General features: G+C 40.5%; 1 protein-coding gene across 1 annotated transcript; it reads left to right on the top strand.

The window, feature by feature from the left end:
• Positions 1-9,983: 9,983 nt before the first annotated feature.
• Positions 9,984-23,292, top strand: f11r.1 (F11 receptor, tandem duplicate 1). Its single transcript, XM_037687525.1, has 10 exons — positions 9,984-10,222; positions 13,839-13,898; positions 16,909-17,025; positions 17,140-17,286; positions 17,426-17,628; positions 20,393-20,495; positions 20,602-20,715; positions 20,995-21,007; positions 22,610-22,670; positions 22,782-23,292. The coding sequence occupies exons 1-10, from the start codon at positions 10,177-10,179 to the stop codon at positions 22,815-22,817; spliced, it is 900 nt and encodes a 299-aa protein (XP_037543453.1). The 5' UTR covers positions 9,984-10,176; the 3' UTR covers positions 22,818-23,292.
• Positions 23,293-23,749: the final 457 nt, after the last annotated feature.

Genomic DNA, 23,749 nt, shown 5'->3' with positions numbered 1-23,749 from the left:
TCTAAATAACTTCACATTTATGCAGATAAAACATGTCAGTATTATTTTGGAGGGGATTTATCAGTTCCTGTTGGTGCCAAGAGTTCCCTCTGCAGGACTACAGGGGGACCACCCAAACCTGGTCCAGCCAGTCGCAGATTTGGTGACATCTAGTGTCTCTTCATCAAACCTCTCCTGCTTCAAGGAACAACCTAAGAGCAAAATAATCAACTTTAATTCTCAGTTGTTTGATCTCCAGGGATGCAGACAACACCAACCTGCTTTAAAATGGCCGCCGCAGCTAAATGACTTTGGTAAACAGAAAACGATGGCCACAACTCCGTTGATTTTATACTAAGCTAAAATCTGGAGTGGTAGTGGCTGAGAGTCAACAAATACTCGGAGCACTAACAGGTTTCAATAACTCTTTTGTTATGGGTGACAGTATTTTTTTAAAGGATGCTAGTTTCAGACATAAATTTGAGTTGAAGAGTGAATAAGCTTCAATACATTGATCAGACTGAGCTGTTCTCAGTTATTAATATTAATAATTAAAAAGAAGAAAACAAAGTGAGCTTTTATCAGAAGGCAGTTTGTTGTTTTCCACTTTACAGTATCTTTATTATTAGCTTTTATTTTTATTTTATTTTTTACAAAATTCTTCAAGTTGAAACACATTCTTTCCATCTTAGTGTGACTTGTAATAAACTGATCCACTGGGCGGGGAGGGAGACGCATCTCCAAGCTGCCAGGTGAGGTAGTAGCAGAGCAGAAACAGCTGAAGGAGACCCCGGCACCATCGCTCAGGAGCATGGTGTAGTGATGACTGGCGGTCTGTGCGACCACCTGAATGTGGGATTCAAAATGTTCCACGTGTCCGAGGAGATGTTCGTCACACGTTTTCTGCGCACCGCTCTACGTCGACACCACAGAGTCACACTTTGAGCCTCTTGTGAACTTCTTGTGGGTGGCTCGAGCGGTGATTTATGGGCGGTCAGAAGAAGCCTAATGACGGCTCGTATTTGCAACCAAATATGGAAACAGATTAGTAAAAGAGCTATAATGAAACTCCCGAAACATTTTGGTGCCAATCCAGTGTTATTAACAGGGCTTAATTTGAGCTGGATCCTGCCAGAACAGGATCCGGGCACTCTCTTATTTTGACAGGGTGTGTTCCGATAACTGTTTGCTTGGATCCGGTAACTCTCAGGCTTACTAATAATAAAGTTAGGAACAAATATGACTGCCTTTAATGAATAAAACTTATATTGGATATGTAAACTGAAAATAATTATAAACACTCATTTTAAACACAACAGCCACTTACGAGCATAAAAGCTGCCCCTTCAAGTAGCATTTCTGCATCTACCCTTAAAAAAAATGTCCGTCCCTAAAAGAGTGGTGGGGGTGAGTGCCGAGCTAACCAGGCAGTCATACGTGGGCAGGAGTCCACAGCCACAGGCAGGCGCCTGGAGGTTCACATGTGGAGTCGAACAACAACAAGCAGGGACAGTTTCAGGCAACCTTCAGGTAAGAGGGGGGTAGGATGCTTGACAGAATAGGAGTGTTTACAAATGTAGGTAAATGTAGATGTTTAACAACCTGTTAAAATATACCAAAACGCAGGATCTACAGCAGCATCTACTTTATTCAAAATTTTATGGGGGAGGAACCCCAGAGCCCCCTGCCAACCCACCTACTATTTGCATTCCGGCATTGATCAGTTTACAAATTAAGCCCTGATTATCAATGACCCCTGTCTGACCACCTCTATGAAAACCTTCCATCTTTATTTTAACTTTAACTCTCTGAAGCTCGATGAAAGAAAGAAAAGTCTCAGTCAGCTGTTTGTTACAGAAACACTGTGAAAAATTTGAGTTAATTCAGGGTTTAATGACAATATGTGAACTGAAGAGAAGTTGACCATCTCTATTTTCATTCTTTGTTAAAATGAAGTTGATGTATGACAAACTTTACTTTAAAAACAAAAAGTGTCAAACTGAAGGCCCGCTGGCCAAACTCGGCCCTTGTGAACATCTTACTTGGGCCTCCCAAGACATTTTTTTAAAGAAAAATATTTTTATCACTTCTTATTTTGCTAAAAAAAAAAACATTGATAAATATTTAATTTGTGCAGGCTTCTCATGACAGTTGGCCAACTTTGAAACGTTGGATTTTTATTTTTTTTTAGTAATCTTTATTATTTATGTGGAAAGACTAAGAGCAACGAACCTCAAATGAACCTGAATCAAGAAAATTTGTCAGGTATCTGACTTGAGTTAATGTACAGAGAAGTTGGCCTGTGGCTTGGACCAAGTTTTTAATTTTGCCCCCTTTTGTAACAGAGTTTAACATAAAATATTAGCAGTAAGAACTGCAGCAAGTGGTCCTAGTGTTAAAAACTAAGAGTTAAACTGTCAAACCTGAAGCTCCTGCATGTTTCAAACCCAGCAATGATTCCTTAAAGTACAAAAATTCAAATGTAATGTAGAAAAAACCCCAACTAATTTTAAAGACAAGATTGTCAGTCATTGAACCTCTCAGAGGCTTTCAGTATCAGAACCAGGAATAAAAATCAAAGATCTGAGAAGCTTCAGGTTGTAAAAACATGAGACCTTAACAGTCGAGAAGATATCCCCACCTCAAGGTTTTTATCGGCAAATACTTTGTGGTTCAATGTTCTTTGTACTTAGAAAGTCAAATTTTAATTTCATCAGTTTGAAGTTTTACTTCCTACCACGCGACTGTAGTGTAGCCACTTATACAGGCTCTCTGGTATTACTTCAGCTGTGACATGAAAAGAGACAATCAGAAAAAACTGAAAATAGAGGAAACAGGAAAACGACCCTCGGCACTCACTGCATGCCCGTACATCAGCTCTGGTACATTAAAATCTAGGAAAAGTTTATTTGACATCCACAAGTCTACCAATAAACATACACAGAAAATACAGAATAACAAACAGCCATGGAGCACCCAACCATTCCAAAACCCCGAGGAATTCACTAAAGGAAGTAGACTGCAAAGAAAATGACGATGTGCTCTGAATCGAGCAGCAACTGTTGGTACCAGCTTGATAAAATGGGGGCTTGTCACGAATGCAGCCTGTCCGGTCACCAAATCCAGAACGTGGACCATTGTTTGACTTCCTGCACCTGAAATCCGGTATGTTTAACACCTGCTGACCTCTGTCACCTCAACGACAGACAAAGACATGGTCTTTCTGGTGTGACATGATGATGATGATGATGATGGCTTTTAGAAATGTTTGATTTGGAAAGAAGTGTTTTTTCTTCATTCTCAGAACGATATGCCTTCACAAATGGTGTTTATGACTTTATTGTCCCCCATCGCAAAGTGAGGCAGAGAATCGGAAATACCATCTGTCCATACGTCTAGGGAGCGGGATAACAAAAAAAACAAGTGAGATACCCACTTCTGTTTTGGTGTGTGGATACGTCTTAGCGTAAGAAACGTCCCTGTGGAAAATTGATTTGCCACGCCAAAATCCAAGATGGCTGCTGCCATGTATGTATATAAACCAACCAGTCAGATAATTTAAAGACTGTGCTAGTGTCCCTGTGATGGACTTGCGACCTGTCCAGGTTGTACCTCACCTCTCGCACAGTGACTGCTGGATACTGGCACCAGTGACCCCCGCGACTCAAAAAGGAAGAAGCGGGTAAAAGATAATGGATGGATGGACGCTTTCTAGTTTTTAAACTGCTTAAAAAGAGTTTCCTCAAATGAGTGGAGTGACCAAAGATTAATCTATGGTGGGCAAGGCCACCATTGGCCACCCCCTGGCTCCATTTCACCTGGTGGTGGATAAAATTGTTCCCTCAGTTCACCAGGATCCGTCACTCTGCTCTGCCTCATGCAAGCAAAAAAACAAACCTCTGTCTGTTCTTCTCCACATTGTAACTCCTACCCACTCAAATATCTTCCATCAAAAACATTAAGGTTTACTTGCATTCACTGTTTAGTCCCAGTCCAGAAAATAAAAAAACACTCATCTCACAAACTACAAATATTTAATTTTTGAACCCCTCAGTGACGGGGGACATCAGGATAACGCTTGTTCCATTTGCACCTGGTAGTGTCAAAAACATCTTTAAATATGACAAATCAGTCTGTTATAATATAGTTATCGTCCGCCATTGAAAGTGAAATATGTTTTTACTTTATGAGTTCATTTGTCTTTTTTGTTAGTAAAATATCTCATGAACCACTAAACAGACCTTAGCCAACACAAAAAATGGCTCCAACTCGGTCAGATTTGCAAACACCGAGCTAAAGTTTGATGCCGTAGCAGCTGCTTTTCATCCCTCTCATCATCAGATGCTCTTAGCCCAGAACTCTGGCATTAACGCTGGCGGGCGACATGCATTCCTTCAAGGAACGCTTGGCTCAGAGGAACAAAAACTGTGGTTGAGGAGCGAGACTTTTGTTAGACTTGTAATCCTCTGCGCTGTAGTGAAACTGAACCAAGGCTAAAAGGGAAAATAAATCAATAATAAACCTCATACGGCACTGAAATGTCCCCAAAGTCCACTGGAGCAGCACTCTCTCCCCCTCCCCTCCCTCCTTCTGTCCCCCTCCCTCCCTCTCGCCACTGTTTCTTCCACGAGCCGACCTCTACTGTATCTACCCCCGGCATCACACTGCAGAGCGCCGAGGAGGACTCAAAATGCACCAGAGAAGGTGAGAATGATTCATATGCACGCATCAGAATCAGAGCGTTATGGTCTCGTTGAAGAGCGCAGCAGGGACTCTCTCACTCTTCCATCCGGGCTGGAATAAAGAAAAGGAAAAAACATGCGTTAAAAGCAGTTTCACTCGAATTAAACGATGAAGTGTTTCAAACAAGCAGCTGTGTTGGGCTCCTACAGAGGTGAGACACAGAAATGCGTCAACGTTGGCAACTCACCAGTGAAGTTTGCAGCTCATGTCTTTGCAGCGTAAACAGCGGGGCTGGACTGGGATCAGTTGTTCAGGATTACGGGACTCTTTCTGTGGGTGGGATGGGAGCTACAGAGATGTGATACTGGTGTTCCTGATATCTGAGCCCCATCTGTACGGCACAGTCAGCTTCATCCGTTTGGATCCTCAGTATTGATGCTTTTATGTTCTGACTTTTTGGTTTCAGGAAATTTGGGAGACTGACCCTGTTCACTACGGTGTTACTCTTCGGTAAGCTCATTATAAAGAGTCAACGCTTTTGAGTTTCCAGAGCAACCCCTCTGTGGTATTATTATCACTTTTTACTAAACCCAGGTTTCACGTCGGCCCAGAAGGTGGTCCAGTTGGCCTACTGCTCATTGGCCGAGCACAACCTCAGGATGGACTGCAAGTACTCGCTCCCGGCAGAGGCGCCGGAGACCTTCTGCAAGTTCACGCAAGGCGAGAGGCTCCTTGACACCACCTTCCCCGGCGAAGAACAGCACGCCCCCTTCAAGAACCGCGCCAAGGTCCGCCTCTTCCCGGGCAACATCTGCCGCCTGCTGTTCAAGAACCTGCCCGCCGGAAAGTCCAACTTCACCTGCAACATAAAACAGGGCGACTCGGCCACGGCGACCAAAACTTCTGTGGTTGAGAAAAGTGAGCCGCTCCATCCGAACCATTGTTCAGCTGCTTCCTGCCTTTTCCCCTCCCCCCTTCCGTCAAACAAAAACATCCTTCCTCTTGAATTTGTCCAACTTTTTGTCCTTGCAGAGCTCCTGCTGCCCTGCTCAGCGTGGAGTGTCCTGTTACAGAGCCGCAGTGGGCTCCTGCCAACCTTGCTGGCGCTTCCTCTGCTGCTGGAAACTCACTGGTGGTGAAGCAAGCGTCAAACCGCTGCGTCCGTCAACACCGCCGCCATACTCACTCGGTGACCGACGCAGGACTCTCCTCGAAGCGTGTATGCACAAGGCGCAATAAGCTCCAACAGGAATGTACCGACATCATCCATACCTGGTTTGTCCCAGGGCTGCGTCCTCTGCATCGTACTAAGCACAGATCCTGCTGCATTCTCTTTAAACGCCATCGTAGCAAGTAGTACACCTCTGCCGGGACCAGACTAACTCCTGACAGACTTGTTTTCACATGTTAGCGAGTACAAAGCATGAATGTGACCTAAATCTCAACCTGTAACCTTGATTATCTGCAACTGTAGTCAATGCAATGAAAGATAAGCTTGAGCCTCTGTTCTTGTAGCACAAACTTGTAAGGGACGTTTCCTGCGTTGCCATGTGTCAACTGAAACCTTAACTCCAGCTGAAAGGTTATGCATCGCCGCACTCGCTGCGGCGTGAATAATTGCTGAGTTTCATTCGTCCTTAAGGTGGAGCAATCTATTTTGCCTGACTGAAATCTGTCCCCTGTGTCTTTTCTTGGCCGGCTGTCAAACAGTGAGGGCAGGCTGCGCTGACCTTGGGCCACACGGGTCCACGGAGCCAAGGGCTACGAAGGGAAAGAAAAATGCCGAGCAAGGTTAAATCTAAATTTCAAGAGTTTTTATTTTATTTTATTTGACTGAGCACAAACGCATGCATGAGCAATAAAGTCCCTCTGCTTTTCTGCTCACTTGGAGATGACTTTTGTTACAAAGGGACGATTATTTTTGCCTTCCACTCGTGCCTGAGACGCCCGTGTTTAGCCAAGGCTCGTTGAATGCATCCTCCAAGCTTTCTGACGTTACTCCACGATGATGCAAGATTAGCACAGATATGGATCAACGTTTTCTCTGATATTGTAAAGGATTTTTACTCATGTAGAGACACTGTAGATGAGTAGTTGGTGTGTAGCACAAGCACAATCATATAAATGCACTGAAGAGCACTACTGTACTACGTACTGTATGTTAATAAACTGACTGAAACAAAAGAGGTTTATTTTTCACTCAGACGGTGCAGTTTACAAAATCACTGCAGATACTAAATAATGTGGACTCTAATCAAATAGGGTTGCATTGAAAACTATAATTTCTGAGAACTTTACGCTACATAGATGGATTTTAAAGTTATTTTCCATGGAGTTCAAAGCAAAGACAGCAAGCGGTACTCCGATGTCCCTCGTCTCTGAGAGATTTGAATAGTGAATGTTTGTAGTTTTCAAGATGAGTGTTTTTCTGGACTGAATTGAACAGGGACTATAAGTAAACCTTAATGTTTTTGGTGCAAGGTATTTAAATGGGGAGGAGTTACACTGTGGAGAAGAAGGGAGTTAGTTTTTTTTAATTTTCCAATGTGGTGCAAAAGGGAAGACATTTTTTGAGACAAGGGAGCCATTTTTTTCACGACCAGGTGCAGTGGTGGAGCCAGGGGGTGGCCAATAGGGGCCTTGGCCCCCATAGGTTAATCTTCGGGTACTACAAAGAGTGTCTGAAGATTAGAAAAGTATATGTTTTTACTTTATAATAATTATTATTATTATTGTTTTTTTAGGAACGTAAACTTTTAAGCAATATAAAAACCAGAAACAGACCGATGAATAGTCAGATGGAGGGCATTTCCACTTCTCTTTTTCGCTCTGTGATGGAGGACAACAAAGGTCAGGTATTCCTTAAAGGAATGCATATCACCCGCCACATTTAATGCCAGATTTTCTGATTAAAATCCTTATATGATGAGAGAGGAGATTTAGTTATTTTGGTGTAAAAAAATAAAAAATTCATTCACAACCTGATGCAACAAGAAGGGCTCATCTACTTCAATGCCAAATGTGAGTTGAATGTTTGCAAAACGAGCTGAATTAGACACATATTTGTGTTTTAAGACGTCAGTTGTGGCATCCATCTTGATTTGGGTTGTCACCAAAAGTTAAAGAGTAACAGAGGTATAACCAGTAACAATTTCCTGAAAATTTCATTAAAATCCATTCAGTGGTTCATGATATATTTTGCTAACAATCATGTTAAGTTGACTCCATGTACCAAACGTCATTTAAAAAAAAAATGGTCTTGTTCAATCTGTTAGTCCTCAGAGTATGAGCTGGGGATCACTTTCCGTTACTACCACAGAAAAAATCAGGTCAATATCATAAAACAAGTTTTATACACACAAATTTATATATATTTGTGAAGTTTACAAATTGTTCGATATTATATTTTGGTTAATTAGTATAAAATACTTACATTTATGGTCAAAATTCTTATATTTATATTATACATCAGAGACTCTACTTCCTCAGACGGCTGAAGCGAGCTGGTCTGGGAAGCTCAGTCCTCACCTCCTTCTACAGGTGTGCAGTGGAGAGCATCCTGTGCTCGAGTATCAATGTGTGGCATGGAGGCTGCACAGCTGCAGAAAGAAAAGCTTTGCAGAGAGTGGTGAAGGCTGCACAGAAATCTGTTGGAATCAGTCTCCCCACCATCACAGACATTTATACCTCCAGATGCAGGAAGAGGGCTACCTGCATCATGAAGGACCCCACTCACCCAGCACACACACTTTTTGCCCCACTCCCCTCAGGAAGGAGGTTAAGGAGCATTAAGTGTAGAACCACTAGACTGAGGAACAGCTTCTACCCTGAGGCTGTTAGACTCATGAATCTCTAACTAGAATAATCACTGTGAAAAACCATATCATGTTGCTGCTGATCTGTTTCATGTTGCTGCTGATCTGTTTCAATGTTGATGTGTTCATGCGTGCACATCTGCTCACAGACTCATGTTCATGTTTGTGCTGATGTTCAATGTTTTATGTTATGAGTGCTTAGTGTATATTTAGTTGATGTTTTTCTTAGTTCATATCTTAGATGTTATTACTGTTTTTCTTATACATTTTATTGTTGGATGTAACTGGGACCTTGTGTACATAATTTCGCTCCACCACATGTACCACATGAGGTGCGAATGACAATAAAGAAACTCTGACTCTCTGACTCTGATACATATAACATATTTTATAAAGTAGATGTGATTTTAAAAAAGATTTCCTGCAATTTGGTGTATTTTAACGAGTTGAAAAGCATCTACTTTTACCTACATTTGTAAACACTTGCATCCTACACCCCCCGCCCCTTACTTGACGGTTCCGAGCCGACTTCTCCTTTAAATTCACGTCCAACTCCACATGTCAAACCTCCAGGCACTCACTCCCACCACTCTTTTGACGGGCAGGAATTTTTTCTTAAGGGTAGAGGCAGAAATGCTTCACTTGAAGGGGCAGATGATTGTATATGCTATTAAGAAGTCGTGTTGTGCCGTCTGTTATGTTTAAAATGAGTGTTTATGAAATTATTTTCAGTTTGTGGTAAATGGACTGTACTTATATAACGCCTTTCTATCTATCTTTCTATCTTATCAAGACACCCAAAGTGCTTTACACTACAATCTGTGTCCTCATTTACCCATTCATACAGCACTGTATCTCTACAAAGCTAACTGAACAATCATTCTAAAAAGAGACTCCGTATTTTATCACATTCATACACCGATGGGACACAGATTGGAGGCAATGAGGGGTTCAGTGTCTTGCCCAAGGACACTTCGACATGTGACTGCTGGTGGATTTGAACCCCCAACTCTTACAGTGGAGGATGACTGCTCTAACCACACAACCACAGCCTTCCCTATAGGTTTACAGTTTATAATTTACATACCTCAACTCTAGCTTCTGATTGGCCGGATTGGGGTCATGTGACATTAAGGCCAGGAAGTGCTGTTTTAGTGGAGTTGATGAAATGTGGAGTTTGGTAGAAGGCTGCGAATAAAGTTTTCCATTTGCGTCTTGCTCAGTTTCATATCTGGAGTGATCTAATAACCACACAGCGAACCCTTACGTCACACATTTATAAGCCATAAAACTACGGCGCTAAACATTATTTTGGCACTAACGGAGCTCCATACAGGGGGCAGTCAGAGGGAGGACGTTAAATACCTCAAACATTTGAAACTGGGGGGTAAAGAACGATAACGACAGGAGACCATTCCAGCTCCTCGTTATGAGGGTTTGTTCAGTCCGACCGGTTTTTCCTCTCTGACGTCACGGCACCACCTGTAACAATCCTTTAACCGGAAGTCACCGAATTGTTAGTCACCTGGTCGTGTTCTTCTTCAGGTGAGAGCAGAGTGGGTGTTGGTTCTGACAGAAAACTGTTCAAAATAAAGAGCAAAGGTCATTATTCGACGGGAGGACCTGTTTGGACCACTTCCCGTTCAGGTTTTTGAAGAAGTTTAGTTGGAAACGTCGAGTTGGAGCGAGGCTAACCGACATGGAGCGGCTCGTTTCGGTGCTTTTGTTCCTCTGCGCAGCAACAGGTGGGAGTTTTATTTTTACATTTCTGCTCCTTTAAAATCACTTTTTAAACTCAAACCTGTAATAAATCAGCTACAGTTACTGTAAGACAGGCCGACCTGTGGTTATCTCCCTGAACCACAACAAACATGTTGGAGTTTCGGTGGTGGTTTGGCCTCTGCTCCCAGTTTGCTCTTCAGCTTCCTTTAAATATTATTCAACACTATTTGGATTATTAATAACAACAATGTGCATACGTTTAATAGAAGTTGCGCTGAGAAATAAAGCTAAACTTTGAAATACATATAAGCAGGAAAATACAGTTTTTATTAAAGGTAATTTTGATATTTCATAAGCTTTAAAGGGAAACACAAAAAAGTGTAACTTATATTCATGTTGCCAGTCTCAGCTTTTTAAATATGTAAAAATATTTCAGCATCTGTGTAATTGTGATGTAAAAAAAAATGCAAATTAAATAGTTTAGATATAGTTCTGTTTAAATTAAAAAAATAAGCCTTTAACATAATTTAAATACATTTGTTTATAGCAGATATTTCCAGCTGTGTGCTCATTAACGAAGTGTACTTTTAAAATAATGAAGTATTGTTTCACCACATTTACATGTTAAATCAATCATGTTTGATTAAGATCTTAAGTTGCAGACATTTATTTTGCCATAATATAATCAGTTTTAGGGGAAACCATAAACAAAATGAATTTGATTTTCAAGCCGTTATAAATCTTCACTTAAATTTCCCAAATATAAAATAAACCCCCTGTCCTGAACAGAGTTTTTACAGTTTCTGGGTTCTTGTTTTTTTTTACAGTGATACTGATTTTTAAAAATGACGTCACAGTTTTAAACATGCTTCATCAGACCTTTACTTTGAAAGGTGTTTGAGATTGACACACTGAAACTGACCCAAAGAGGAAGTTTAAGGCTTCTGCTGCATTCAAAGACTTTTCTTCACCCCAGCTAAAACTTCAGTTTATCTCAAACGCCTGCAGTTTTCAGACGAGATGAAGTCGTTCCACACTTTTTTATTTATATATCTTCACCTCTATACTCCTGGTGGGGACGAAAAGAAAGTCTCTTTGCACCCCCCTCAGCCTGCCTCATCCTGCACCCCCAGTAACGCATAGTAGAGTTGCATTCGGGCCCAAAATAATCCAGCCCCAGCCCGTAGCCATCATTTCTGAACCCCACCCGACCCTATGAATTAACGGTAATTACAGGTCTGATCCCCCCCCCCCCGATATTTTTAATTGAACTTTGACTGCTTATATGAAGGTCAGCGGACGCGCGCGGTTAAGTGAAGGGCAGAAAATCGGAGCTGAGGGTGTGTTTGTCCTTTCATGGCCGTCGAAGTGCATTAAATCCTTGCTTCTGCCTGCATTCTGCATTATTCAGACACGGACCGTGCTCTGACATCTTGGATATTTTGTGATCTCACCTGTTTGGGCCGTCGGCCACGCACGTCCGCTGAGTGCAGCGGCTGAATGAACGTTTATCTGGGCGATAGATCGCTGGCAGTAGTCCATCTGAAGCTTAACTGAACTTTTTACCTTTTTCAAGGCCGGTCAGTGCGCGGTCAAATGGCCGCGTGCGGCTGGCGATTGTATGGCAAGCCATGTTGCCACATAATTGGATCGTCAGCCGCACGCTGATGCAATCAAAGCCTGACACCGACCTGGCCCACACATTAAGCACGTTATTATGGCCTGGCTCTAATTCGTGTCGGGCGGGGCCGGGCTCCATGTTCGGGTTAGAAATGACCACTTTAGTACACGGGTCCTCTTATCGGTGCCTAAAATGTGAACAAAAAACCCTTTACAGCCTCTACTGTTATTACAGCTCTGCTTAAGAGAGAATGTATTTATTATTAGCATCAAATTCAATTAATTAAATTTAAATCAATCAATTAATCTGTTCCTGATACACCAGGACCCTCCCCCACCCACAAGTTTAAATTATTACAGTTGGATTCAATATTTGCTGGTTTATATTAATAAACAAAATTTTTTTTTTTTTTTTTTTTTTTTTACCACTAAACACGATAATTTAAAGAAATGTATGCAGTTTAATCTTGAAATGGTTTGTCAACGTGACATCAGTGAAGAATTAAGCCCCTGCAGGAAGTTGTGACGTGTGTGCACAAGAGCCAAATCGTGTCTGCACGTTAAAGCTGTCATTTCTAACCCGGGTCCGAAGCTCGGCCCAACCTGAGTTTGGGCCGGGCCATAATAATGATCTGGATGGCCGAGTCGGTCTCGGGCTTTTGATTGTGTTAGCAAATGCGCGCGACTAACGATCCAATTATATGGCAGCATGGCTTGCCATACAATCACCAGCTGCATTTCCCTGCGCGCTGACCGGCCTTGAATGGACGTTCAGACACTGCACTCGGTGGACGCGCACGGCCGACGACCCAACAGGTGAGATCTTAAAATATCCTCGCAGACGGCAGAGCGGGGTCCGTGTCTGAACAATGCAGAATGCAGGCAGAAACGGGGATTTAATGCACTTTGATGGCCACGAAAACACAAACACCCCCTCAGCTCCGATCTTCTGCCCCCGCTTATTCAGCCACACGCGTTTTTTGAGTGTTCATAACTATATAAGCAGTCAAAGCTTAATTAAAAATGTCGGGGGTTTTTGGGTTTGGACCTGTAATTACTTTTAATTCGTTGGGTCGCGTTCGGAAATAACGTCTACGGGCTTGTCGGGTTGGATTATTTGTGCCCGAATGCAACTCTACTGCACGGGTAAGAAAGGGTGACCTGTAGGGCCGGGAAGAGTACATTTTTTTTATTTATATTTAATGAACAGAAAATGTATAAATTTTTTTTTTTTTTTTTTTTTTTTAATTCAGGAGCTGTTTAGTAAAGGAGTTCAGGCAGTTAATTATTAACTCCATGTTTTCTGCTGCAGCAAAGGGACTCATTAGTGTCACCCGAGACAACGTGTGTGTGTGTGTGTGTAAAATGTGAGGTGTGTGTGTGTGTGTAAAATGTGAGGTGTGTGTGTGTGTGTAAAATGTGAGGTGGTGCGTTGATGAGACCTGCAGGTTGTGTTCATGATGGCGTCGTCTGTGCAGCAGCTCGGTTTCGCTCCCAACAGTTTCACCGAAAGAAGCTTCCTGCTCAGCTCAAAGGAATGAGCCATGTTTGTTTTTTTTCCGGCTCTAAACGGCCTGTGAGCTCCTCCGACTGTTTGTTTGCAGGTGTGGTTTTTCTTATTAAAGCTCCTGCAGCCGGAGTGAAAAGGTTTTGTTTACAGTTCATAAGTGAAGCGGTGCTTATCGCTTAACAATTAATTCCTGTTTTGACTCCAAATTATATTTAAAGTGAACATAACTCCTGTTTTCAAAGCAGCTCAGTCAGATCACTGCCGACAGCTCGTGAGAGTTCAGTTTCCTGAATAAACTAGTTTTTCACCCACAACCTGTCTCCAGTCGTATTTCACCGTAGACCTTGACGGCTCGTTTAGAAAAACAAAACCCGAACGGCTGCTGACTCTGCTAAACCGGACTGAAACCAGGAAGTAAACGTTCAAACTCTGCAGCTTTATACAGGCGGTGAATTCTGCTGAGTTGCGTCTGTAAATTCACAAACTTGTTTCTTTCTTTGTGCACCCAGGTGTCCGTGGCTTTTCTGTCACTACCACCAACGCAAACGTGAAGGTGAAAGAAAATTTAGGTGAGTTGAAATTAAACATTGTTCTTTGTTTCTGGAAAAGTTGAGCAACACTTGATGTTTAAATCAAGTGTGCTGCAGGTTGTCTTCACATTTTAAAATGTCCACGGACAAAAATGGAAAAAGAAAATGTTAAAATGGGTCAAGTGATTACCGTAATTTCTGGACTATTGAGCGCACCAGAATATTAGCTGCACCCACTAAATGGCCTCCCCTCCCTGGTTCATTGGTCCACTGTGACCTTTGCAGTAAATTAAATTGATCAGATTTTATTATTATTATTATTATTATTTTAATCTTTTATTTATACAGGTCAGGTAGTCTCTTTGAGTCATGAGGACCCACCCCCCAAGAGAGACGTGTATTGGGCAGCTATGGGAGCGCACGGGTGTGATGAGGCTAAATGTTTTGGCATCATGAAGTTTGTGTAAAAAATAAAATAAAAAATCCATAAATTAGTCACAGCAGTGTATTAAGCCACAGTGTTTGTTCAAAGCGTGTGGAAAAAAGTAGCAGCTTATAGTCCAGAAATTACCTTGTTAGTTCTTTACTGTCACTTCTTGCTAATTATTACAGCTGTGAACCGATCAGTGTTATTTATAATATTTGTTCAGCTTTAATTAAAAAATACAAAGTTTTTAAATTTAGTCATTAAACTATTTTAATCCAGATATAATATGATTTAGTTTCTCCTTGGTAAACCTTTTTTATGAGGGGGAGAAAAAAAAAAAACAGCCACTTTTTTTTTTTTTTTTTTGGTCTGTTTTTATGCATTTGTTTATTTTGGTGAAGTCAATTATTATTATTATTATTTTTTTTTTTTTTTTTGACAAAACCTGAAAATCCTTCAACTTGTTTAAAAGTTTTGTCAGAATTTTTTCAAACGCTCCCATAATCTGTTACTTTACTGCACTCAGCCACATTAAAATGCACTAAAAACAACTTTTAATCCCATATTTATCATGTCCTAAAATAATGTATTCATATCAGAAATGCTTTTTGTTTTACTTCTTTCTGTATATGATAGATTTTTATATTTGTTCACTATGTGGTGGTCCGTCTTTATTTGAGAGCCTCGGTAAAAATTTACAGAGACGCAGTTTGACTAGTGCTAAAAGCAGGACCTCCTTTAGGCTGGAGTCACTGCGGAGTCCTGCCTCATCTTGTTCGACAAAATCATTTTTAGTTTAGGTGTAAAGAGCAAAAACTCACTTAATGTGCATAAATAAACATTTAGTACTAAAAAGCTGTTTCACATTTTGCAATGACAAAACACATTTAAAAATTTTTTTTTCAGTTAAAAAAAAAAACTGTAGTTTTTTTTTTGTTTGTTTTTAAATTGACATATTTATTTAACAATTTTTGAAAATATGCATGCATGCACGCACGCACACACAAACAAACAAACAAACAAGTATTTTTAAGCAGCTAAGTAACACTCAGTTAAAGAACTTTCAGGTGCAGAAAAACACAGAGCAAGGTCATTTAAAAAAATGAAACTTCTGTAATTTTATTTAGTGCTTTCAAACTACTTTTCCCTACTAGATCCTATTCAGTCGCACTGAAACACCACTGACTGATGGTCATTGTGACAATTATAATAATTTGAATAATGTTGAAGCATTTTTCAGGCGTGCCCTCACTAAAGCTGTGATATTTGTAGTCGACGGTTGTTTTTATTTTTTATGATGGACAATAATTCTCAAAGATGTCACATTATTTAAAAAAAAAAAGTGGTATTTGTAACAACTTGGCTCAAACATTGAAGCAGCAAACATATTTTCTATGGTTGCCGACCGCAGCATTTCTCAGTTTAAACAATGAGTATTTCAAGTTAACTTCCTATGGGATGTAAGCACTGAAGTAGTCTGGGCACAGGATTCTTTAAGATACCCAGTCATAAAATTGACCTCACATTTTAAATACTGATGTCAAAAAAGTAATGGTAAAATAATAAAATGAAAACGTTTGGAGAGGCATCAATGTCCTGCATCAGTAATTTCCATAAACCACCTGGTCTTCCTGCCGTTTGTTTGCTCGGTGGTAAAGGCACTCCTGGTTTGAGTCTTTTGTTTATCTTCAGACCACACGGGCAGCTGGTCCTCTCACCTTCATTGACTTGTTAGACTTCATGGTGCGTTTGCTTCAGACATGTGCAGTGTGACAGATTTTCTACACATTTAGGACATCACTGCTCCGCCTGGGTGTATCTCGGGTGTGATTGGTTAAATGCAGAGAACCAAATTTGGCATTGTGTAGGAATCATCTGCAAAACAGGTCGCTCTTGAAAATGAGTTCTCGTGGCTCATTGAGACTACCTGTATAAATAAAGTGTAAATAAAAAACATACAATGATGACAACACATAGCACTTAACTTAATATTGGAAGTTTGTAAACCTCGTTTATGTTGTTAAAGTTGCTCCTTCTTCCACTTGTCAGTGGAGGCTAACGCGCTGCGCTAACCTCACTGGGCTCACTCCCTGCAGGTCTGCTGTGAGTTACCCCAAATAAACGGGGAAGTGTTTGCACGCAGGAGGTGGTGTGAGATTAAATCAGGGTTGACGCATTATATCATGTATAGTTTCCTCCAAAACTGTGGCTGAAGATGAATCTGTGGGGTCAAGGCCACCATTTGCCACCCCCTGGCTCCACCATTGCACCTGGCAGTTGATACAATCCCTCCACTCTTCTTCTTCACAGTGACACTCCTCCCCACTTGAGTTTCTTGCACCTAAAACATTAAGGTTTACTTGCATTCCCTGTTTAATTCCAGTCCAGAAAAACACTCTCCTCCAAAACTACAAACCTTCTCTTTTCAAATCCCTCAGGGACGGGGGACATGGGCGTACTGCTTGTGAACCCTAACCCTCTGTACAAACGATGTGGACTTGTTTTTCTGCAGGAAATGTAACCTTGAACATCATTAACGACAGTCTCTTATTTTGCCAAAAGTCTTGTTGTGAACTGGTATGGAAGAATCGTGTGACATAATCACGTGACCTGTTTTTCCAGGGGTGGACCTGACGTGCTCGTACTCTGCAGACTTTGGTTCAAATCCCAGACTTGAGTGGAAATTTAGGGACAAAAGTGGCTCACAGACATATGTGATTTATGATGGAAAACCAACAGGTAAGGAAACGGACATGTCTTTGTAGCCTTATCTTTTAGAAAATGATTTTTTTAAATTAAACACATTAAAGTACCAGTGAAGCTGTTCTTAAAGAGCGTGCGATTCTTCCACAGAGACCTATTCCAGCCGCGTGACTTTGATTAGCAACACTAATTTGAGGTTCTCCAAAGTGACCCGTGACGATAATGGAGACTACACCTGTGAGGTGTCCAGCTCCCAGAGCCAGTTTAAGGAGGTCACTGTGAAGCTGACTGTACTGGGTAAATATTTTAAATGTTAAATTCAGAAACTTCAACTCGCAGAGACTCACAATCACAAATTTGCTAGTACTACCAGTAAATCTTTTTTTTTTTTTTTCCCCTAAGTGATCAAAATTAAAACTGTCATCATGTTTTACAGTGCCACCATCCATACCCTATTGTAACATCCCTCCGACGGTAACGACGAATAAGATGGCCATCCTGTCTTGCAGCGACCCTGCTGGTTCCCCCCCTCCAACATACAGATGGTACAAAGGCGGCACCCTCCTTCCTGTCGACCCCAGCAAGATTGCCGGCTTCCAAAATGCCACCTACAAGCTGAACCCAGACACTGGAAAACTGGTCAGTTGTACCTCCATTTTATTTCTCTACTGTGTGTGTGTGTTAGTTCACGGTTCTGCTTTTAACCTTCAGAATGTCTTAACTTTCTGACTGTGTTCCTCTAAAGCAGGGCTAATCAATTAAACTGCACGGGGAACCACAGTTACTGAAAACCAGCAGCTCAGGAGCCAGACATCCAGAAATTAGTCTTTATGTGAATAAAAAATGTATTAAAATGATTTACCTTTTTAAAAAAAAAAAATTTTTTTTACTGCATTAAATCATAAATGCAATAAACAGAACCCTAAAGTGTAATTCAAAGAAATTACATTTCCATATTTATTTCCTTGCAGTAACTGTAAATATTTTAATGTGAAACAATGTTAAAAACAAAAATGATTCACTACACCTCCTGTTCCTGACATCTCTGATGTTATACATCTTTATGCCTTTCAAAATAAAAGTAATTTTGGCTGTTTTTGATGTTCCCTGAATGAGCGACATGTTCCAGGTGGGTCCATTAAGAACCAGTTCTGCTCAGACCAGTTGTTCCTCAGTTTGTAAATCACAGGTGAAGAGTCCACGTCCTGCTCGGGTGTGAGCTTTGAGCAGAACCTAAAGAGGCGGATCAGGCTGGAAATGATGTGCAGCAGGTTAGGCTTATTAAAGACGGGAATGGTAATGTTCTAACAAGTGAGGAGAGTCTGATGGTAAGATGGAAGGAGTACTTTGAGGAGCTAATGAATGAAGAGAATGAAAGAGAAAGAAGAGTAGAGGTCATAGAAACTATGGACCAGGAAGTGGGAAAGATTAGTGAGGGTGAAGTCCAGAAAGCTCTGAAAAGAATGAAGGGGAAGGCAGGAGGACCTGATGACATACCAGTGGAGGTTTGGAAATGTCTTGGAGAGATGGCAGTGAGGTTTTTGACTAAAATATTCAATGACATATTTGAGAGCGAGAAAATGTCTCAGGAATGGAGAAGAAGTGTGATGGTGTTCATTTTTAAGAACCAGGGTGATGTACAGAGTTGTAGCAACTACAGGGGAATTAAGTTGATGAGCCACACGATGAAGATCTGGGAGAGAGTTGTGGAAGTAAGACTTGGACGAGAGGTGACTGTGAGCAGCAGTATGTTTTCATGCTGAGAGAGCACCACAGATGCCATATTTGTTTTAAGGATGTTGGAGAAGTACAGAGAGGGTCAGAAAGAACTCCATTGTGTTTTTGTGGATTTAGAAAAAGCATATGACAGAGTGCTGAGGGAGGAGGTGTGGTATTGTATGAGGAAATCTGGAGTGGCAGAGAAGTATGTTAGACTGGTACAGGACATGGATGAGGACAGCAGGACAGTGGTGAGATGTGCTGTAGGAGTGACAGATAGCTTCAAGGTGGGGGTGGGAGTGCATCAAGGATCTGCTCTGAGCCCCTTCTTGTTTGATCTGGTGATGGACCGACTAACAGATGAGGTCAGACAGGAATCCCTGTGGACTATGTTTGCAGATGACATAGTGATCTGTGGTGAGAACAGGGAACAGGTGGAAGAGAACTTGGAGGGGTGGAGGTATGCACTTGAAAGAAGAATGAAAGTCAACCGCAGTAAGATGGACAATAGTTTTTTGTTTTTTGCTTTTACTGAAATGGATATCTTGGAGAGTTGCTGCAGCACGATGCATCCGTTATTGATGCGCTGATTTCAGTCAAGTTAACGAGAGTCTTCCTTTCTGAGCCGTGGAGCATCTGAATTTATGACTTGCGTGCACGTGGAACTGGTTTGTTGCAACATGCGATTTGCGTTTTTGTTTTTTACATCTAAACTATCCAAACATTTTAGTCCAGATCAAAGACTGAACTCGACCGCAGCGTCTGGTTGAAGATGTGTATCTTCCAGGATAAGTTGATGTCTGTCTCAGTAGATTTATACAGTGGCTCTCAAATGTAAAAAGCAAAGCATCACTGAGTGAGCTAAAATAAAAATCAAACATACAGCTATACATGTGAAATAATGAAATGCGTTACTGAAAGCAACACGTTTATACGATATAAATGCAGGATCAGAAATCACATTTATGAGATCTTCCTATGGTTGGTCCCATGATATTACTACAGGGATGTTACTGTGAGGTTATTGCATAAAATTCTGATAGAATGATAAAAAAAAGATTTTAGACTTTGTCAAGAACGTCATTTTTACTGACAGCACCAAAATAAATAGAGATAGAAGCATGGACAACAATAAATGCCTGCCTGATTGTTTTCCACACGAGACCTTCTGAGTGTTGAGGAAATTGTACAACAAAGTATGTTTGTTGATTTAAATTAGCCTGAATTTAAAAGTGAGAAGCAGAACATGAATTATGAGAACATAAAACAAATGCAAATGTTAAACATGCAGCGTTTTATGGCGTAAAGTAGACGCCTGAGGGCATTTTAAAAGAGAATTTTGACCCTCTTGGCTTTCCATAAATCCTATTTTCACCAGGAATGTCGGACTGTTTCAACCTGCAGATTTAAACCAAACAGGCAGGTCTTTAAGCTTCATCTGATCTGGCTTGTCTGGGTGCAGAGCGCTTTAGTATCTTCCTCTGCTCCTCTACTGTTGTGGCAGTTGGCTAAAAAACTAAAACCAGAAATAAAACCAGAGTGGCGTTACTGTTCCAGTTTCTCGTGCACACCCTGACGCTGGTACCGGGATGGCTCGCTACAAATACCTGGACTGTTTCACCCCTGCTTTTATGCTGTATTTTTGTAAAGCTTTTCTTTAAAGCCCTAACTCGTGTTGCTGCAGGAGTTTCCTGTCGTCACCAAGATGGATTCGGGTCAGTACTACTGTGAGTCCGTGAACGAAGCTGGACCCCCTCAGCGCTGCAGCGCTGTGATGATGGAAGTCCGTAAGTGCTCCTCACTTCTCTGACGTGAACTGAACTGTGCGGAAGTGTCTGTTACCCAGGAATTTTAAAAACCATTTATCTAACTAATCTAATGCAACTCTTTAAGGCGACATGAACACTGGAGGAATTGTTGCTGGGGTGATCATATTCCTCATGCTTTTGGGCCTCATCATAGTTGCTGTTTGGTTTGCCAAAAAGAAAGGCTATCTGCCAAGTACCGGTAAGTACATTTCATTTTATTTAAAACATTCATAAGTATTGCATTTATCTCAAAGTATTTTAATTTAAGATGGAAATAGATATGAACATAAACGGCTGTATTAGATAAAAGCATAAAGTTGCTAAAGGAGATTTTTCCCTTTAGGAAGCTGAAGATGATTTTTTTTTCTTCCTGTTTTTAATAAAATATCAAATAATCCGTCACTATAAGTTATACAGCATTTCTTATGTACAGTTTATTTTATTTTATTGACTTTGTCTCCTCTCCTTCCTTTTACAGTGAAGAGAGAAAGGTGAGTTTTGTGTCCTTGAACCTTTTTTAGTGATTTTTTTTTTTTTTAAATATGGTTTCTGTTTTCTTGGGCTAAGTTCACACTGCATGTAAAAGCAGCTCAAATCCATTTAATTTGTTTGTTTTGCTCATATGTGACCTACATCGCATTTTTTTATGACTGTCTGAATGTGACAAATCCAGTTTTTTATTTTTAAGTTTTCCTACATAAGTAAATTTTATTTATGTAGCACCTTTTACAGGTCAAACCACAAAGTGCTTTAAAGAGTACAAGACATAAAAACACAAAAGATAAAAACACAAAAACGATAAAACAACATGCGTATGACATGTGACAATATAAAACGAATTAAAAGCCAATCTGAACAAATGTGTCTTCAGCTGCTTTTTAAAAGTATTAAGAGAATCAAGACAGTGCCAAGTCAACACATTCCACAGTCTGGGGGCCACAGCCCTCCAGTTTTATCCCCTCTAGTCTTAAAAAGAGTCCGTGGGACCATTAACAGCCTTTGACTGGAAGATCTGAGGCTGCGTGAAGAGGAGCAGGGCTCTAAATGATCAGAAATGTAGACTGGGGCTTGACCACTCAGGGCTCTAAAAGTAAGAACTAACATTTTAAAATGAATTCTAAAATGTACCAGTGAAACTGGTGTTATGTGCTGTGTTTTCTGTGTGTTAAGTCTTGCAGCAGCATTCTGAACTGTCTGCAAACAATCAAGATCCTTCTTGGTCAAACACATGAAGACTGTTACGATAATCCAGATGGGATGAAATAAAAGCTTGGATAATCATCTCTAGTTTGGCTTTTAACACAAGAGGCTTAAGCCTAGAAATAATTCTTAGTTGAAAAAAGCAATTTCTGATTAATCCACAAGAATGGCAATGCAATGACATGGCAGAATCAAAATCTGTCAAAATCAATCTACATCTGACCAATGTGTTAATAAATCAGATGTTTTTCCATTCAGTTTATTTATACAGCACCAAGTCACAACAGAAGTCATCTCAGGGCACTGAACAGAAACATTCATACACATAAAAATTAAGTTAATAATGTTATTTATCTGAGGAGCAGACTGCTTCGAGTCAAAGCAACCTCAGTGAACAGTTGCCCACGTGATGAGCTCCATACTGGAGTTTGTTTTTACCGTCGGCTCGTCTCTCCCGTTCCAAAACGACGTGCACGTTGGGCTGCCTTCAGGCCTCCCTTGCAAAAGAGATCTGTGAGCTCACAGGAATTCTCCTGGTTAAATAAACGTTGATGAACGTTCAGAGAAATGGAGTTTTAAGGATACAAACACTCCATTTAAATCCCCCTCTAAAGAAAATGTACCGCTTCTGCGGAGATCAAACTTTACCTCACTAATGAGTAACTGTCTGTAAATGGTGTATCTGTTGAAGATGAGACTTGTTGGATCAGATGAGTTCTGTTTAGCAACAAAATTCTACCTTTTTTTTTTTTAACTCCCAAGTTTAATCTCAACATGTCCACCTTTTTAGTAAATTTGTATTATTTTTAAACTCCATGACTTTAGCTCCCTCTCCTGGTTCAGTTAATTTTTTTCACAATGGGCCTCACCCGTCTTCATATTTGTCCTTCCAGCAAACAGAAGTCCAGCACGGTCTACCAGCCCACAACCACGTACGCTGGTGAAGATGACGATGTACGTATTCATTTCCTTCGATTTTTAAGGAACAAAACTCAAATAAAGTTCTGAGTGTTTTGAATGTAGATAAACGAACATTTTTGACTGAGGTTTGTTCCGTTTCTTCAGGGGGATTTCAAACAGAAGTCGTCTTTTGTGGTGTAGACAACGACGAGCAGCTCCAGCGTCCCTCCGTTTGTGACGTTTTGTATCCGACACGTGAGATTTTCTGTGCAGTTTTTACAAAGTGTGAAAAGCTTCAGCTGTTTTCAGTGCAATGCCACGTTCAAATGGCTGAAATATATGAACTATTTAAAAAAAGAACCAAAAAAAAAAAGCAAGCTTGTTTTTTGTACATTTATAATTTAGCGTTGAACCAGTTTTTAGTCAGGCTTCCATCATGCTTCTCCTTGTTTAGACTTTTTTTTTTAATTTTATTTAAATATTCAGACGATTTATCATCAAAGACATAAACTTGCTGATAAAAGAACAAACTCATTTAACCTAGACAATAAATCTTCTCAGCAGTTTTTACATTTGCCGTCGGATCATTTTTAATATCTGGTTTAACTGAATAACACTTAAGCTCAGTTTTCTGCCGACGTTATTGGATTCTTTCCTGTAAATAAAGCAGCTTTTACATAGAAACTTTCCATCAGTTCACTGATTTAGTCATTTCTGAGCTTCCTGCTACTAACAATTTTTCGTCAATATTTTCTAATTCACTTTGTCGCTTTCATCTTGTCATGTTGTGAGATGTGAACGTGTTGGTTTTACTTAACCTTATTGTTTTCTACCTCCACATTAATTGCCTTTTTTTTGTTTCCTTTGACTTTTAGTACAAGAAGTCAGGTGTGTTTGGTCATTTTAATGAAATCAAGCACTACATTTGGATTCATGCATCAGATTTAATATTTAAACTGGGAAACATTCTCTATTAACTTGTTTGGAGGAGTTTTAGAGCTACTGATTGTAATTGCTGTGTTTATAAAGATAATAAAATTTCTTGAAACTGAGTTTTCTAGTTTGTTGTGTCAACATTTAGGTCCCTTTTTATAATTTAGCTTCACTTCCTGTTTCTTTCTTTAACCTCCTAA

Source organism: Nematolebias whitei, chromosome 14 (genome assembly GCF_014905685.2).
Source record: "Nematolebias whitei isolate Nwh7 chromosome 14, NemWhi1, whole genome shotgun sequence".
Taxonomy (NCBI): Eukaryota; Metazoa; Chordata; class Actinopteri; order Cyprinodontiformes; family Rivulidae; genus Nematolebias; species Nematolebias whitei.
Note: the sequence above shows the minus strand (reverse complement) of the source record. Positions and strands in the feature narration are given on the sequence as shown.